The 17,199-nt window shown below is 37.7% G+C and overlaps 1 protein-coding gene across 2 annotated transcripts in view; it reads left to right on the top strand.

Moving 5' to 3' along the window:
* The first annotated feature begins 780 nt into the window (after positions 1-780).
* The window catches only part of PCSK2 (proprotein convertase subtilisin/kexin type 2), a 294,059-nt gene continuing 277,640 nt past the window's right edge, over positions 781-17,199 (top strand). For both annotated transcript variants that reach the window (XM_024559813.4, XM_053927192.2), the window contains exon 1: positions 781-1,266. In XM_024559813.4, the coding sequence (XP_024415581.2) occupies positions 1,090-1,266 (177 nt within the window). In that variant the 5' untranslated portion in view covers positions 781-1,089. The remainder of the gene's footprint in view (positions 1,267-17,199) is intronic.

Genomic DNA, 17,199 nt, shown 5'->3' on the forward strand with positions numbered 1-17,199 from the left:
AGAGGCAAGCTTTAGTTGCTGCTAAGCTTCGCAGCTGCTTAGTTCCAGATCAGCCCGGAGCCTACTAAAATAAACAAACAAACAAACAAAGCTCATTCCTCCATTCCCGCCCCCATGAGTCACCTCAAGAAGGCTGCTTTCCCCAATCTTCCCAGTGCCAGGAAGGAGAGCAAAGGTGTTATCCCAAAGTGGAGGGAGGAGGGTTAATATTTGCTTTGTTATTGAGAGAAGGGGAGGCAGATATACTGTGTGTGTGTGTGTGCAGAGGGAGACGAGAGAGAGAGAGAGAGAGAGAGAGAGAGAGAGAGAGAGAGAGAGAGAGAGAGAGAGAGAGAGGTGTTTTGCTGGGGAAAATAAGCAGGAGGCAAGAGATACGGTGCCCCAGCTCCCCTCGGGGCCTCAGAGAACAACACACACCGTAATTCCCCTTCCAGAGCCTGACAGATTTCCACAAACAATGACATCACTCGGGCGCCGCCGACCGGATTACAGCTGGGGGCACTTTTCTGGGACCCAGACAAGCGGAGTGGAGAGATGGAGGAGCTCTCCGGGGTGCTGGAAGTGGCGGGGGCGCCGGCTCACAGCGCGGCGCCCCTCACCGGCGGAGGCGGACCGACCAGGTCGGGGGCGGGTAGGAGTGGGCCGGGGATGGCCCAGGGCAGAGCCCGCCGCTTCTCTGGTCTTCATTGGCTGCTGGCGGGCATACGTCACCCAGGCTGGTGCTCTCCTCCCGCCCCAGTAGAACTGGAGCTGAGGAGGAGCTGAAAATGCAGATTTAGCATCAAGCACAGACACACACTCGCTCTTTCTCTCGGATACACACAGCTCCTCACATTCGCAGCCCTGCCGGCGAGCCGAGCCGCCTGACCACACCGCTTCCCCACCAGCCAGATGCTAGAGAACACACACTGATTTGCTGCTTTCCAAGCCCGGGATCGGTCTCTTTCTCTACACAAAGATTCCTTTAAAAAACAAACAAACAAACAAACAAAAAACTGTATATACATATTTTATTTGCACCTTTCCCCTGGGTCCCCCGCTCCGCCAGCTTGCGCGCCTCCTAGATCCACTTTTCACTCCCAAAGAAAGATGAAAGGTGGCTGTGTCTCCCAGTGGAAGGTGGCCGCCGGGCTCCTCTTCTGTGTCATGGTTTTTGCATCTGCCAAGAGACCGGTCTTCACGAATCATTTTCTTGTGGAGTTGCATAAAGGAGGAGAGGAAGAAGCTCGCCAAGTTGCAGCAGAACACGGCTTTGGAGTCCGAAAGGTAAGATCTCCCTTGCATTTTGCATATTGTTTCAAAACCGGGACAGCCCTGCGCAATCTCATTGCAGATTTGCAAGTTTTCTCTTTCTCCTGCGATGCAGACATTCTGCCATCGGCTCTTTAACACGACATTGCCTCCAGTGATCTTTCACAGGTTATGTAATTAAAATGTCCTTCAAATTGTACTTCTAAAGTCATAAAAATAATTTATTGCTCTTTGACTTGACGAAAACAGGGTAACACCTTTCAAACAATGCTCTGCGCCGGGGCTCTGTCCGAGGTACCAAGTTCTCAGGGCTGCTTGGGGATGGAGGGATGAGGTCCTAAACATCTGAGCCAGGCTTTGGCTGTCTTGCCAGAGATATATCTAACCCTTGCTTCGATCTCCAGAGAAAGAGTTGTTTCTGACAAACAAGCTTGGACATTGCAATTCATCTCCATGCTTTTCAGAACCCGCTCCAGAAGGACTTCCCTCCTGGAGACTTGGGTCCCTGCTCTTTTCCAGGGAAAGTAGCTCCCTGACTCCAGGAGATTTAAAGACTTGAACTGATTTTGTTTCCCAAAATCAAGGAGGAACTTCTCGCCCTTGCCCCTTCCCCGCCCACAGCATACCCCAGAAACGTACTCCCTATTAATTCTCAAGTTCTCAACGCAGAACTGTAGAAGCTGGAACGGTAGATTTTGAGAGGAGTTCCCCACGGAGAAGTCGGTGTGGCTCTCCTGGTATGTGGGCGACCAGCTTAGCTTTTCCAGGAGGACGCGGGGATCCCCACTCCAAAAAGTTGGCAGAGTTCAACCATTTGGGCAACAGGATGAGGCTTCCGGTCCAAAACGCCTGGGGACTCCTTTGGAAACTCCAGGGTTCCCATTCTGGGAGGGGAAGGAAGAGGAAAACACAGGGTGGAGGCTGTAGTTGACCTACTTGCTCTTCCTGCAAAATATTGTTGACAGGGATCTCAAGTGTCCTTAAGGGACCTGACGAGGGGTGGGATCGAGTGAGCAAGCAAGGAGAAACTGGGGTGAGGGGAACCTGGAAAATATAGGATGTGATTTTGTAACCAGAGAGCCGGGTGGACGCCTGTGGGATTCTGTCCGGGCCCCATCTCACTCCTGATCCCAGGAGAGAGGCTTCAGATGAGCTGCGAGAGTTTTCTGTAGTTGCTTTTGCCTCTAAAGGGCAGCGCAAACTGGAACTCCTATCAGTCCCCTTTTCCCGACTTTCCATGCCTCCCGCCTCTCTTTTAGCCTCAGGGAGGCTTTCCTCACTTGCTGCGGGCTCTCTCGCCTCTGTAGGGCGTTGGCAGCCGCGATTTCGACCCAAGGAGGGTTTGACAGCGAGTTTGTCAGAGGTCTGGGAGGAGGCGCTAGGTCTGCCATCCGCGCACGGGCGGGTCTTGCAGAAGAGAACTTGTTGCTCTTAGGAAGCGTAGGTGGAGCAGGGGTGAAACTAAGCCAGCAGAAGAAGCAGCCCGCTGTTGTTCTGGCCCAAGGCCTGGGGACTGTTTGAAGAGTGCCACCAACACAATAAGCAAGCAGACCTTCTTCTTCCTTCCCTCCCTCTCCCCAAGAAACCTTGGGGAGATCCAGACCCAGGCGCCATAAATATAGTAGTGATTATTATTAGCTGACAGTTATAGAGCACCTTTATGTGCTGGAGTCCTTACATACATTCTTATTTAATACTCTCAACATCTCTTAGGAAGTTACTATTATTATTAAGCCCATGGTACTTATAAGAAAACTGGCTCAATAAGCACCCCCTCAAAAAAAAAAAAAAAAAAAAAAAACAACCAACAACCAAGTAGTTAAACCTAGATCTTTCAGAGATGAAATCATGCTCTTTAAACCTAGTACATACCAAACCAAGTTAAGTGCTCTGTGAGCTTTGGGGCACACTGAAAACAGATGTGACAGGAGGCTCCTTAGTTTGTGAGTGTAAAGGACAGCAGCTGATGCAGAAGTAGCTGTTACTCTCTCTCCCTACCATACACCATTTCACAGTGTGGGCAGATATTGCTATCATAGTATAAGGAGACATTGCTATCTACTCTTTACTTCCCCTTTTGAAAATATACCCCTACAATCTGAATTTAGGAAATTAATCAAATCTAGGTGTAGCTGAAATTGACAATGACTTCACTGATTAAGTGTCCCAAAAGGTTACTTTTTTGTATAGAAGTAAAAAAACCAAAAAATACTTGATGAGGGAATACAATTTTGATCACAGAATTTGAGCAAGAAGGTGTAGAGACATTCTCAACAGAAATGAGTCTGGATCATCTCAAAACACTTAAAAATCTCAGGGAACTCATACTTTGTGTAAAATCAGATACCTAAGTCTCTTTCTCCCCCATTCTTTCTTGAAGAGCAGACCACTAGTTTTGCAGCACAGCCTCAAACCTGCAATTCCTATCTAGGAGAAACTGGCTTTTACAATACCCACTTCTTTTCTTACCTCTCCAAAACCTCTCAGAAGTAGTATCTCTCATCCAAATGATCCTTACTCTTATTCATATTCATAATCAAGTAAAAATAAGTCAATAGCAAGATACTTCTGTCTGATGAATCTTTGCAGGATGCTACACCTGTCTAGAATAAACCTTCTTTTTCTCCCTTGGATCTATGTCCCACCCACTCTTCAAGACTGAGCTGCAAACCTTCCTGATGCTATGGACTACAATGAGCTTTCTTTGTCCACATTCCCATGGGACAAAAAGCAAAGCCAACATGATATAAGCTAGTACAGCCATCACTTCTCCTCTAGTCATTTCATATATGTAAGAAAAAATGTTTGTAAGGATTGCCTTTCCACTTACAAGGTAAATATTCAGGGATTTCTTCTATATTTCTGGTTTCCTCGCCATAACCAGTATACTATTGGGTTAGCCAGCTTGTAATGAAACATTCTTAATTATATTTATTGCTCCAGGTTTCCCAAACACTGTCCTGTCTTGTTTCATTATGCTGTACTGTACTTTTGCCAATATTTGCTATTCATTTTTTTTATTTTAAACCCCCAATACCTCCTTCTCTTTTCTCTCTCTAACACTTAATGTACCTCTCAACTCCCCACTGTCCGATCTTCTCCAATACTCAGAGTAAGACTTCAAAGATCCTCAGTAATTATTTACTCATCTCAAAGAAAGGTCAGCTGTGCAGACTAGAAGAACCTGCTATTTTATTAACTTATCTGACCTTGCAAACTTGTGAAATTATTGGCATCATCCCTAAATCTCAGATGACAAACTTAAAAGTTTCAAGAAGTTAAGTAACTGCTCCTATCTGGAAAGTAAAAAAAAAAGTCAGATTTAAAACCAATTTTCTCTACCAAAAATGATTTTGTTTTCCTATCATGCTGCCTTCAGGAAGCCTTTCCTGACTGCTGAGAGCTTTGGGGTACCATTTTACAATTGTTATTTTTCCTTTCTTTTTTCCTTATTACTTCTTTTTAATCTAATACTTATTTGGTATTAACACACAAGGTGGGACAAAAGTAGGTTTTCAGTTGTTCATGTGGAAAATAATACAATATTAATAAATAATAATCAAGAATAAATTCTGTGTTTAGCACACTCACAATAGCAAGCCTAATTTTGCCCTACCCTGTATTAACCTATGTCATTAACTAATGTGTATTAGTATGTATTTCTTCAGGCAGATCTTAAATCTTCCAAGAGGAGAAACAATATACTATCTCTTTTTATAGTTCTTATATTTAACACAATGTCCTGTATATCAGGTATTCAGTAAGTATTTTCTGATTATTTTGTAAGACCTTATATGTACTCTTACAAGACTATGAGAAAACCATTATATTTCCTCTCTAAAATGTAATAAAAATACCCTTAGCTTTACCCTCTGAAAGGTTTGATGAGACTAGAATTTCCTATTTTATCATGGCCTGGCCCCAAAATGTATGTTCATCAAAGAAGATGCATATGTCTGGGAGAGTAAGTGAATTTACAATAATAACAAAGGTGTTATTCCACAGAGTGTCTTAAAATTCTCAATACACTACTAATTTAATTCCCTTGAAAAAGAAAACAAACAAAATTCATTAAAGCAATGTGTTGAAGGTTCACCAAAAATCAAGTAAGAACTAGGATAAAAATCCAAACAACTGACAATTAGGTATTTTTGTTTTTATATAGTATGTTTTGTGTTTTATTCATGTAGGACTGAGGCTAGAATAATTACACGAGTAAAATAATGTGAGTACTTTAATATGTATAAAAGTTTTAAAAATTTTAATTTAATAATAATTGCATTCTTGTGTAATAGAATCATTCTTTTTTATGGCTCATTCCATTGTGCACAAGTGTACACACGTGTTCATGGTGTCACATCCTCTTTAATCATTCTTCTATTGATAGACACCTAAGTGGATTCTATATCTTGGCTACTTTAAGTAATGTTGTGATAAACATAAGGGTGTATATGTCTTTTCAAATTAGTGTTTTTACTTTCTTCAGATAATTAACCAGAAGTGGAATTGCTGGGGCATATGGTAGTTCTATGGTTAAATATAGAGGATCCTCTATTCTTATAGTGGTTGCACCAGTTTACAATCCCATCAACAATACATGAGTTCCCTTTTCTCCATGTCCTTACCAACACTTTTTATTTATTGATTTTTTAATAATAGACAATCTGACTGGTATGATTTTGATTTGTATTTCCCTCATAACTAATGATTTGAGCCTCTTTTTGTGTCTCTTAGCAATCTGTAAAGCTTCTTTGGAGAAATATCTATTCAGATCCTGTGCCTATTTTTTAATCAGATTGTTTGGAGTTTTTTTGATGTGGAATTAGATGAGTTTTTATATAGTTTGTATATTAACCCTTTACTGAATATATCATTTGCAAATATCTTCTCCTATTCAGTAGGTTATCTTTTTGATCTTTTTGTTCTGTTGATGATTTCCTTCATTGTACAAAGGCTTTTTAGTTTGATGTAGTCTCATTTGTTTATTTTTGCTTTTATTGCCTTTGCTCAAGGAGACATATCAAAAAAATTATTGTTAAGACTAATGTCAGTTTACTTGCTATGTTTACTTCTACGAGTTTTATGGGTTCAGGTCTTATATTTATTTTAAGATCTTACATCTATTCCTTTTTAAGTTTATTTTGTATATGGTGTGAGAAAGTTGTCCATTTTCTTTTTGTGTGTGTTTATCTGTCCAGTTTACATATCACTATTTATTTAAAAGACCATATTTTCTCCATTGTATATTCTTGCCTTCTTTGTTGTAGATTAATTGACCATATAAGTGTGGGTTTCTTTCTGGGCTCTCTATTCTCTTCCATTGATCTATGTATCCATTTTTTGTGCCAGTATCATAGTGTTTTGATTATTTTAGCCCTGTAGTATAGTTTGAAATCAGGAAGCATGATAACTCCAAATTTGTGCTTATTTTTCAAGATTGTTTTAGGTATTCAGGCTCTTCTGTGGTTACTTATAAATTGTTGAATTGTTTGTTCTAGTTCTGTGAAAAGCCATTGAAATTTTGATGGAAATTGCATTGAATCTGCAGATTTCTTTGGGTAGTATGGTCATTTTAACAATATTCATCCTTCAAAACCATTAGCACAATATAACTTTCATTTATTTGTGACATCTTTAATTTCTTTCATCAGTGTCTTATAGATTTTAGATTTTTCACCTCCTTGGTTAAATTTATTCTTAAATATTTTATTCTTTTTGATGCAATTGTAAATGGACTGTTCTCTTAATTTCTCTTTCTCATAATTTGTTATTAATGTACAGGAATGGAACAAATTTAGGTATATTAAATTTGTATTCTGCAACTTTACTGAATTCATATATTATTTTTAATGGGTTTTTTATGGAGTCTTTATGGTGTTCTGTACATAGTATCATGTCATTGGCAAACAGTGACAATTTTACTTTTTACTTTCAATTTAGATACTTTTATTTACTTTTCTTGCTTTACTGCTGTGTGCATAGTAGTTGGTTTCTAGTTTCATACTCTTGTGGTCAGAAAAGGAACTTTATGTGACTGTTGAATAAAGTGGTGAAAGGGACCATTCTTGTCTTGTTCTTGATCTTAGAAAAGCTGGTAACTTTTTGCCATTGAGTATGATGTTACCTATGGGTTTGTCATATATGGCCTTTGTTATGATGAGGTATAATCCCTCTATACTCACTTTGTTGAGGGTTTTTATCATATAAAAAGTGTTGAATTTTTTCAAATTGTTTTTACATCTACTGAAGTGATCTTACAATTTCCATCCTTTGTTTGGTTAATGAGATACTGATTGACTTGCCCATCTTCTCCATCCCTTGGATAAATCCCACTTGACCATGGTGTATGATCCTTTTAATATATTGTTTTATTCAATCTTCTTATATTTTGTGGCAAATATTTATATCTATGTTCATTAGGAATATTGGCCTGTAGGGTTTTTTTTTAATTCATTTTTGGTAGTATCTGGTTTTTGTATCAGGGAAATACTGGGTTTATGGAATAACTTTAGAAGTGTTCCCTCCTCTTTCATTTTTTGGAATGATACATATTAATGATACATACATGGTACATAAATGATACATAAATGGTACATATTCTCATATTAATATATGATAATACATATTAATTTTTCCTTAAATGTTTGGTAAAATTTATCTGTGAAACCATCTGGTTCTGGGCTTTTGTTTGCTGGTAGTTTTTATTTTTTATTATTATTATTACTGATTTAATTTCATTACTAGTAATCAGATTGTTCAGATTTTATGTTTCTTCCTGATTCAGTCTTAGAAGATTGTATGTTCCTAGAAATGTATCTTTTTTTTCTAGGTTGTCAAATTTGTTGGCATATAATTGTTTGTATGTTGTATCTTAATGATCATTTTTATTTCTATGGTATTGGTTGCAACTTCTCCCTTTTCATTGCTGATTTTATTTGTTTTTGCCCTCTCTTTATTCTTGATAAATATGGTTGAAGGTTTGTTGATTTTGTTCATATTTTCAAAGAATCAGCTTTTAGTTTCATTTATCTTTCTTCTTGTTGTTGGGGGGGGGTTGTTTGTTTTTTTGTTTTTGTTTTTTTTTTGGGGGGGGGTCTGTATTTCATCTATCTCTCCTCTTATCTTTATTATCTTCATCCTTTACTAACTTTGGGCTTTATTTGTTTTTATTATCTAGTTCCTTCAGTGATAAAGTTAAAATGTTTATTTCAGATGTTTCTTGTTTCTTTCTTGAGGTATTCCTATATTACTATAAGCTTCCATTTTAGAACTGTTTTTGTTGCATCCCACAGATTTTGGTAAGTTGTGTTTCCATTTTCATTGTTTCACTATTCTCTTTGACTTCTTTGTTAACCCATTGGTTGTTTAGTAGCATGATGTTTAGTCTTCATGTGTTTTTATAGTCTTCTTGTAGTTGGTTTCTAGTTTCATACTCTTGTGGTCAGAAAAGGAACTTTATGTGACTTCAAACTTTTAAATTTATTAAGACTTGTTTCGTGCCCTAATGTGATCTATGCTAGGGGATGTTCCATGTGCAGTTGAAAAGAATATGCGTGCTGCAGTTTTTAAATAAAGTGTTTTATATAAATCTGTTAAGTTCATTGATCTGAGTCATTTAAAGTTAATATTTCCATATTATTTTTCTGTCTAGATGATCTGTTCTTTGATGTAAGTTGAGTGTCAAAGTCCCTTCCTATTGAATTACTGACATTTTCTACTTTTATGTCCATTAATATTTGCTTCATATATTTAGGTGCTCCTATGTTGGATGCATAAATATTTATGAATACTTCTTCGGTTGGCCCTTTTATCATTATGTAATTCTCTTCCATGTCTCTTTTTACAGTCTTTATTTTGAAGTCTATTTTTTCTGATGTGAATATTACTACTTCAAGTTTTTCATTTTTATTTGCACGAAACATCTTTTTCCACCCCCTCACTGTCAGTTTTTGTGTGTCTTTCTATTTGGTGTGGGTGTCTTATAGGCAACATACAAGTAAACCTTATTTTTTTTTATCAATTTAGCCACCCTATTGTATTAAATTAAATTTATTAGAGTGACATTGGTTAATAAAATTACATGGTTTAAAGTGTATAATTCTATAATATATCATCTGTATATGGCATTGTGTGTCCACCACCCAAAGTCAGATGTTCTCTCATCACCATGTATTCAACTCCCTTTACTCTTTACTACCCATCATACCCACCCATCTGGCAACCACCATAGTGTTGTCTATTCTATGAGTTTTTGTTTGTTTGTTTTTCTCATTGCTCATTTGTTTTATAACACTGAAAGCCAAACAAATTGGCTTTCAGTGTTATATCCCTATATGAGTGAAATCATATGGCTCTTGACTTTTTCTGTCTCACTTATTTCATTTAGCATGATATTCTCAAGATCCCTCATGTTGTTGTAAATTGATATATTAAATCTTTTCTTATGGCTGAGTAGTACGTATATGTACCATATCTTCTATATCCAATCATTTATCAAGGGACATTGGTTGTTTCCATGTCTTGACTACCATGAATATTGCTGCAATGAACATAGGGGTGCTATCTCTGCAAACAAATATTCTCAAATTTTTTAGGTAGAAACCAAGAAGAAGGGTTACTGAGTCATATGGTAATTCCCTTCTTAATTTTTAAGGAGACTTCATATTGTTTTTCATAGTGGTTGTACTAATTTACATTTCCACCAGCAGTGAATAAGGGTTTCTTTTTCTCCACCTCTCCAGTGCTTGTGAAATGGTCAAAGTCTTACATATAAGACCTGAAACACTAAATTACACAAAAGAAAACATAACTACTAAACTTATGGACCTTGGCCTTAGACCTCTCTACAAATTTGACTTCAAAGGCAGAAAAGTAAAAGAAAAAATAAATGAATGGGACTATATCAAACTAAAATGCTTCTGCACAGCAAAAGAAACCACAAACAGAAACAAAAAGGCAACCAACTGAATGGGAGAAGATATTTCCAAACAACAGCTCCAACAAGGAGTTAATATCCAAAGTACATAAAGAACTCAAAAAACTCAACACCAAATAAACAATCCAATTTTTAAAAAGGCAGAGGATCTAAACAAACACTTCTCCCAAAAAGACATACAAATGGCCAATAGATATATGAAAAGATGCTCAATTTTACTAGTTATTAAGTAAATGCAGTTTAAAACTACAATATATACCACCCTACACCTGTTAGAAGGGCTATTATCAACAGCACCCTATGTTTTTTGATTGGATTATTTAGTCCACTTACATATAAAGTAGTTATAGATGGATATGTACTTATTGTCATTTTATTCGTTGTTTTCTGCTTATTTTTGTAGTTTTTATCTGCTTTTTTCTTTTTCCTTTGGTTTCCTACCTAGTGGTTTCCTGAGGGGGGGAGTTATTTCTGAGTTTTGCTTTTCTTTGTTTTTGGGTTTTGTTTTGTTTTTTTGCATGTCTTGTAGGTTTTTGGTTTTTGGTTACCATGAAGTTGATCTCTATATCTATCTATATCTATACCAATATATCAGACTATTTTAAGCTTATATGCATTTGGAAAAAAGAAACAAATTGGCAGTGACCAAAGGAGAGGAAGAAGGGGGATAAGCTAAGAAAGAAGGGGAAAGAACTAGTTAAAGAACAAGTATAAATGGCCCATGGTTATGGACAACAGGGTGGGGATTGATTGTGGGAGCAGGGGGTGGGGAGCACGGGAGGGCAATGGGGGAAAATTGGGACAAACATAATGGAACAAAAATTTTAAAATTAAAAAAAAATTACAAAATGCATTTCATAGGCACTTCATTTTTACTCCTACCTCCCCCCAAAATGATGTCATTTTTAAGGTCCTTTTTGTGTGTGTGTATATCCCCTAACTCCTTATTGTAACTATAGTTGATTTTGCTTTTATCTTTTAGGGTTTTTTTCAAGATTTATATTTATGTATTTTTAAAGTATATTTCATTGATTATGCTATAACAATTACCCTAATTTTTTCTTCACTTTATCCCCTTTGCCCTCTACCTCCCCAACCTCCAGCACCGCCCCCCCCCCACTTTGTTCATGTCCATGGGTTGTCCATATAAGTTCTTTGGCTTCTCCAGTTTCTATATTATTATTAACCTTCTCCTGTCTATTTTGTGCTTATCAATTGTGCTTCTTATTCCCTGCACCTCTTTTCCCATTCTCCCCCTTTCCCTCCCTGCTGATAATCCTCCTTGTGATTTCCATTTCTGTGATTTTGTTCCTGTTCTAGTTGTTAGATTAGTTTTTGGTTTTGTTTTTCAGGTTCGGTTGTTGATAGTTGTGAGTTTGTTGTCATTTTACTATTCATAGTTTTTTATCTTCTTTTTCTTAGGTAAGTCCCTTAAACATTTCATATAATAAGAGATTGGTGATGATGAACTCCTTTAACTTGGCCTTGTCTGGGAAGCACTTTATCTGCCCTTCCATTCTAAATGATAGCTTTATGGGATAGAGTAATCTTGGATGGAGGTCCTTGGTTTTCAAGACTTTGAATACCTCTTTCCAGCCCCTCCTTGCCTGCAAGATTTCTTTTGTGAAATCAGCTGATCGTCTTATGAGCACTCCTTTGAAGATAACTGCCTCCTTTTCTCTTGTGGCTTTTAAGATTCTCTCCTTATCTTCAATCCTGGGTAACTTAATTATGATGTGTCTTGGTGTGTTTCTTCTTGCATCCAACTTCTTTGGGACTCTCTGAGAGTCCTGGACTTGCAGGTCTAGTTCCTTCTCCAGATTGGGGAAGTTCTCCTTCATTATGTTTTGAAATAAGTTTTCAGTGTCTTGCTCTTCCTCTTCTCCCTCTGGCACCCCTATGATTCGGATGTTGGAATGTTTAAAGTTGTCCCAGACGTTCCTCTCAGCCTCTCTTCATGTTTTTGAAATCTTGTTTCATCATTCTGTTCTGGTTGGATGTTTATTTTTTCTTTTTGTTCCAAATCATTGATTTGAGTCCCAATTTCCTTCATTCACTGTGGGTTCCCTGTATATCTTCCTTCATTTAATTTTGTAGAACCTTCATTTCTTCTTTCATTTTGTGACTGAACTCAATCATTAATGTGAGTATCCTGATTACCAGTGTTTTGAACTCTGCATCTGATAGGGTGTCTACCACTTAGTTCTTCTTCTAGAGTTTTGATCTGTTCTTTCATTAGGTGATATTTCTTTGTCTGGGTGAAGTTGTTACATTGTATGGGGCAGAGCTTTAGGTATTCATCAGGGTAGGGCAACTCACTTCACTGTGTTGTGGTGCTGTGTGTTGTGGAGGGGTCTGAGAGAGAACAATGCTGCTTGCTCACTTGCTCAGCTCTTGCCCCATTTTCCATCACTTCTCTCACTTCCCACAAGCAGATTGTGCTCTTTCAGGTTCTGATTCCCAGGTGGGTAGGCTTGTGTATGTTCTAGGACCATGTGGGTCTCTCCAGTGGCCTCTCCTTTGAAGCTGGGAGTTTCTCCCACCACTGCAACCCCCAAAGGTTTTTACAACCAGAGGTTTTGTGGCTTTAGTTTCCTGCACTGGAAACTAAAAGTGGAGGGTTGCACGGTTTGTGTTGCTCCCCAGTTGTTTCCCCTGGCATATCCGCACGTGAATGTGGGAGATCCCCTCTATCAGCCACTGCCTCCCCAGAAGTTCCACTGCCTTGCCATGTGTCCTCTCCACCCCAGCTTTCCATCTCTGCCCCTCCTACCAGTCTGGATGAATGCTTCTTCTTTAACTCCTTGGTTGTCAGACTTCCATGCAGTTTGATTTCTGGCAGTTCTGGTTGGGTTTGGGGTTTTTTTTGGTTTTTAAATTGGTTGTTATCATTCTTTTGGTTGTGTGAGGAAACAAAACGTTTCTACCTATGCCTCCATCTTGGCTGGCCACCTGTCTTTTAGTTTTCATACTAGCTTTGTAGTTGGTGAATCTATCTTTACTATTTATTTGCTTTTATTGGTGAGATTTTATCTTTCATGTATTTTCTTGTTCCTAATTATAGCTTTTTCTTTTTCACTTAAAGAAGACCCTTTAACATTTTTTGTAAAACCAGTTTAGTGGTAATGAACTTCTTTAGTGTTTGCTTGTCTGGACAACTTTTTCTCTCTCCCATTTTGAATGATAACCCTACCAAGTAGAGTATTCTAGGTTGTAGGTTCATTCATTTCAGCATTTGAAATAAATCCTGCCACTCTTTTCCGGCCTGCAAAGTTTCTGCTGAGAAATCAGCTCATAGCCTTATGGGGTTTTCCTTGTACGTAACTAGTTATTTTTCTCTTGCTGTCCTCAAAATTCTCCCTTTAATTTTTGCCTTACTAATTGTAATATGTCTTGGTGTGTATCTCTTTTTGTTCATCTCACTTGGAATTGTGCTTTCTGGACTCATATATCTGTTTCCTTTCCCCTCTTAGGGAAGTTTTCAGCCATTATCCTTTTAAATAATTTTCTGCTCCTTTCTCTCTTCTTTTTCTGAGACACATATAATGCAAATCTTACTACTCCCAATGTTTCCCAGAGGTTCCTTGCACTATTTGTGGGTTTTTTAAATTTTTTTTCTGTTTGATTGGTCAAATTTCATTATTCTGTCTTCCAGTTTGTTAATACATTTAAATGTATCATCTAATTTGATATTTATTTCCTCTAGTGTGTTCTTAATTTCAGTTATTCTATTATTTATCTCTGATTTGTTCTCTTTTATATTTTTTTGTTAAAGATTTCATTGTGTTTCTGTTTTTCTCCCAAGGTGAGCAACTTTATGACAATTACTTTGAATTATTTATAATGCAAGTTACTTATCTCCATTTCATTGGGTTTTTTTCTGGGTTTTATCTTATTCTTTCATTTGGAACATATTCCATTATCTATTCACTTTGTTTGACTTTCTGTGTTTATTCCTATGAGTTAAATGGGAAAAGTGACCTAGCCTAGTGTTGAAGTAGTGGCCTTGTGTATGAGCAACCTGTGTGCAGGCTGCATGTTCTGGGTGCTTTGGCAGGCCTGCTGGATCTGGATCAGGTGCATGTGCTGTTGGGGCTGCCCTGGCAGGTCAACTGACTGGAGCTAGGACGAGTGCTAGCTGAGCTTTCCCAGGGCTCATGGCACTGGTGACAGCCTGGTGGGCCAGCTGACTGGATCTGGGATGACATGGGTCTGGCATGCCTAGTTGGCCAGTTGGTTGTAGCAGGGCCTGGAGTGAGCTTAGGAAGCCTGGGGCTCATGGCACCAGAGGCACCCTGTTAGGCCATCTGGTTGGAGTTAGAGCATACACCAGCTGAGGTGAGCCAGAAAATATTGTGGTGGCCTTGAAAGCCAATTAGACCACTTAGACTGAACGTCTGTCCATGAAATCTCAAGCTGGCTATAGTGCTTAATTCAAGCTCTAGCCCATACTTTCTATGTAGAGGAGAAACATAAACAATGGTACTTGCTGGTGCCTCCAATACTAGAAAGTCCCTCTCATTCCTCATCTATTTAGCAAATGTTTTAGGGTTAGTAAATGGATTTACTTCATGTATAGTCCAGGTGCTCTTTAAACAGTGGTTTTGTTTTTCACTGTGTCACAAGTCAGACAAGTTTGTGCATGGGCCCCTCAGTGATATGCCTCCCCATTAGGGTAAGTTCCCTCTGTGATCCCACTCTCACTTGTTTTCAGACTATTCAATTAGCCCTCAGTTTCTCAGGGGAAATTGCTCTTTTGTGTGCCTTTGGAAAAAGGTGAGTTTAGAGTCTTCCTTCACTGCCATCAAGGACTCCTCCAACCTATTCTCACACTGTTTATTGTATCCTAATGTTCCAATAATATTAAATCCAGATTTTATTATTTTATTTCAATTTATCATGCGGTCAGTTGTCAGTCAAAAGAAGTTTTCTCTAGCTGTATTTCCCCATACTGTGCCCCATACTTCTCTAGATCAAGACTAACATGGTTTGGACAGACAGAAAAAGGATACAGGTTTAATCCTATCAAAGGATTAAATCCAAAAATGATCCCTACCTAAGAAGCCCTCAAAGAACAGTTCTTCTAGAACTACAAGACTTAATTAATCCCATGGTTTCCAAAGGAAAATAGCCCAAACCCTACTTGGGCTAAACCCTAGCCCAACCTAATATGGTTACATGAATTCCTTTTATGTCTAATTAATTAATACATTAGGCCTTAGGTCAAGTCCAAGTTCAACCTTCAAGCCTTCTCTGGTTGACCTAAACCAGCATATTTTATATCTCTTTGGAATTTTGAATACACTTAATCTTTTTCCTTCCCCTAACACCTATAATATTTGTTACATCACTCACTATACCCAATACTTCTCTTGTGGCTAAAGAAAACCAGAACAGTAATGTTGAAAGGTAAAGATGAAGGAACTTGGAATTACATAGTGCTGGAAACTTGGCTAGGTTATGAAAAATCCTTCAAAGGCTCATTTGTATTTGATATGGTAAATAAAATATGGTGGTTGTGAAAAATAAATAATACAGTGCATGTAAAGTTCTGAGCACAGTGGAAATTAAAAGAATAAAAAACTATTATTGGTAGTAGCAATAATAATAAGGTAAATGCATAGTCACATTTTTTTTATTCAAGAAGGCAATGTGGGTTGTACTTTCTCAGGAGCGACAATCGATTGAATGATGAATAGACATTCAGCCCAATGATAACCCATCCATGAGTTAGCAATGGTCTGTGGGGTGTCCTGGCCCAAATAATTTAGTGAATTTAACTCATTATAGGCCATGGTAATTATCCTTACCAATCATATTGTCTTCCTTAGCAATTTGACTTATGAATTATTATAGAGGGTAGAATGGAATCTAGTTCCCATGATAGAATTCATCCAGGCCATGGGAGAGGCAGGTATTTTAATTTCATCTGAGTTTTTAATAACTTTTCAGCTCTACTTCCCAGCAAAGAAAATCTGTGACAGAGGCTGAAAGCTAATGATTTCCTCTTCTACATAATCCACAGAAAGACTACATTTACAACCTTCCTTGCAGATACATGTGAACATATGATAATTCTAGCCAATGTAAAGTAAGCAGAAGTGATTTGTACCTCTTCCTGCTTCATACATAAAAGCTGCCCATAAATTGATTCTCCACACTTTTTTTTATCTTCTGAGGTTTGATTTATGATTAAGAACAGTAAATTTGGAGCTAAATGCAAAACATAGCAGAGTTGCAGTATGAAATGAGCCCAGATCACTGATTTCTGACTTAGAAGACCTTACATGAATAAGAAATTAAACTGCTATTATATTAAGGCACTGGATTTAAGAGTTTATCTTTGGAACAACCAACATTACCCAACTCAATATATTGTCGATAAATATCAATTTTCTTAAACAGATTGAGTAACTCTCCAAACCTTGTAACCCAACCAAGCCAAATCACAACAAGAATCATTTAAATATTTGTGAAAGCCCGTATATTTACATGTCACAATGCCAACCAATGTCTCAGGTCCTTGTGATTTGTCTTCCCTAGCAAGAACATAAAATCCATTCAATTCTTTGTCCTTCCCATTGGCAATCAATATGCCCCACTCATAACAGGTACTTGTTATGTGCTTTCTGTCTAACAAACACACTTGGATGACAAGATGTTGATTTGGCTATCAGCTCAGAAAGAAGGCACTTGAAGAACTAGTTTTTAAGAACTAGTTTTATGCTACCCCTGAAGCACTCATTTATTTATAAGCAGAAATTTAGCTAGGAAATAAAGCAGTAACAACCAGTGGATCAATGACAAATAGAATCCTGTGTGTTCCTAAAATTCATGACTTAGAAATTATCAGTAGTAGACTAGATGAGTTCTTTAAGCAAACAAAATTAAGTCTGTAGTTAAAACTTGGTCAAACTACAAAAGAAGTGAAAAAAATCTCTTTTTATCAAGTGAATGAACATACCTAGACATGAATTTCTATTTAAAAAATATGATTACCTGTAGATCATAAT

This window comes from Desmodus rotundus, chromosome 6 (assembly GCF_022682495.2).
Source record: "Desmodus rotundus isolate HL8 chromosome 6, HLdesRot8A.1, whole genome shotgun sequence".
NCBI lineage: Eukaryota > Metazoa > Chordata > Mammalia > Chiroptera > Phyllostomidae > Desmodus > Desmodus rotundus.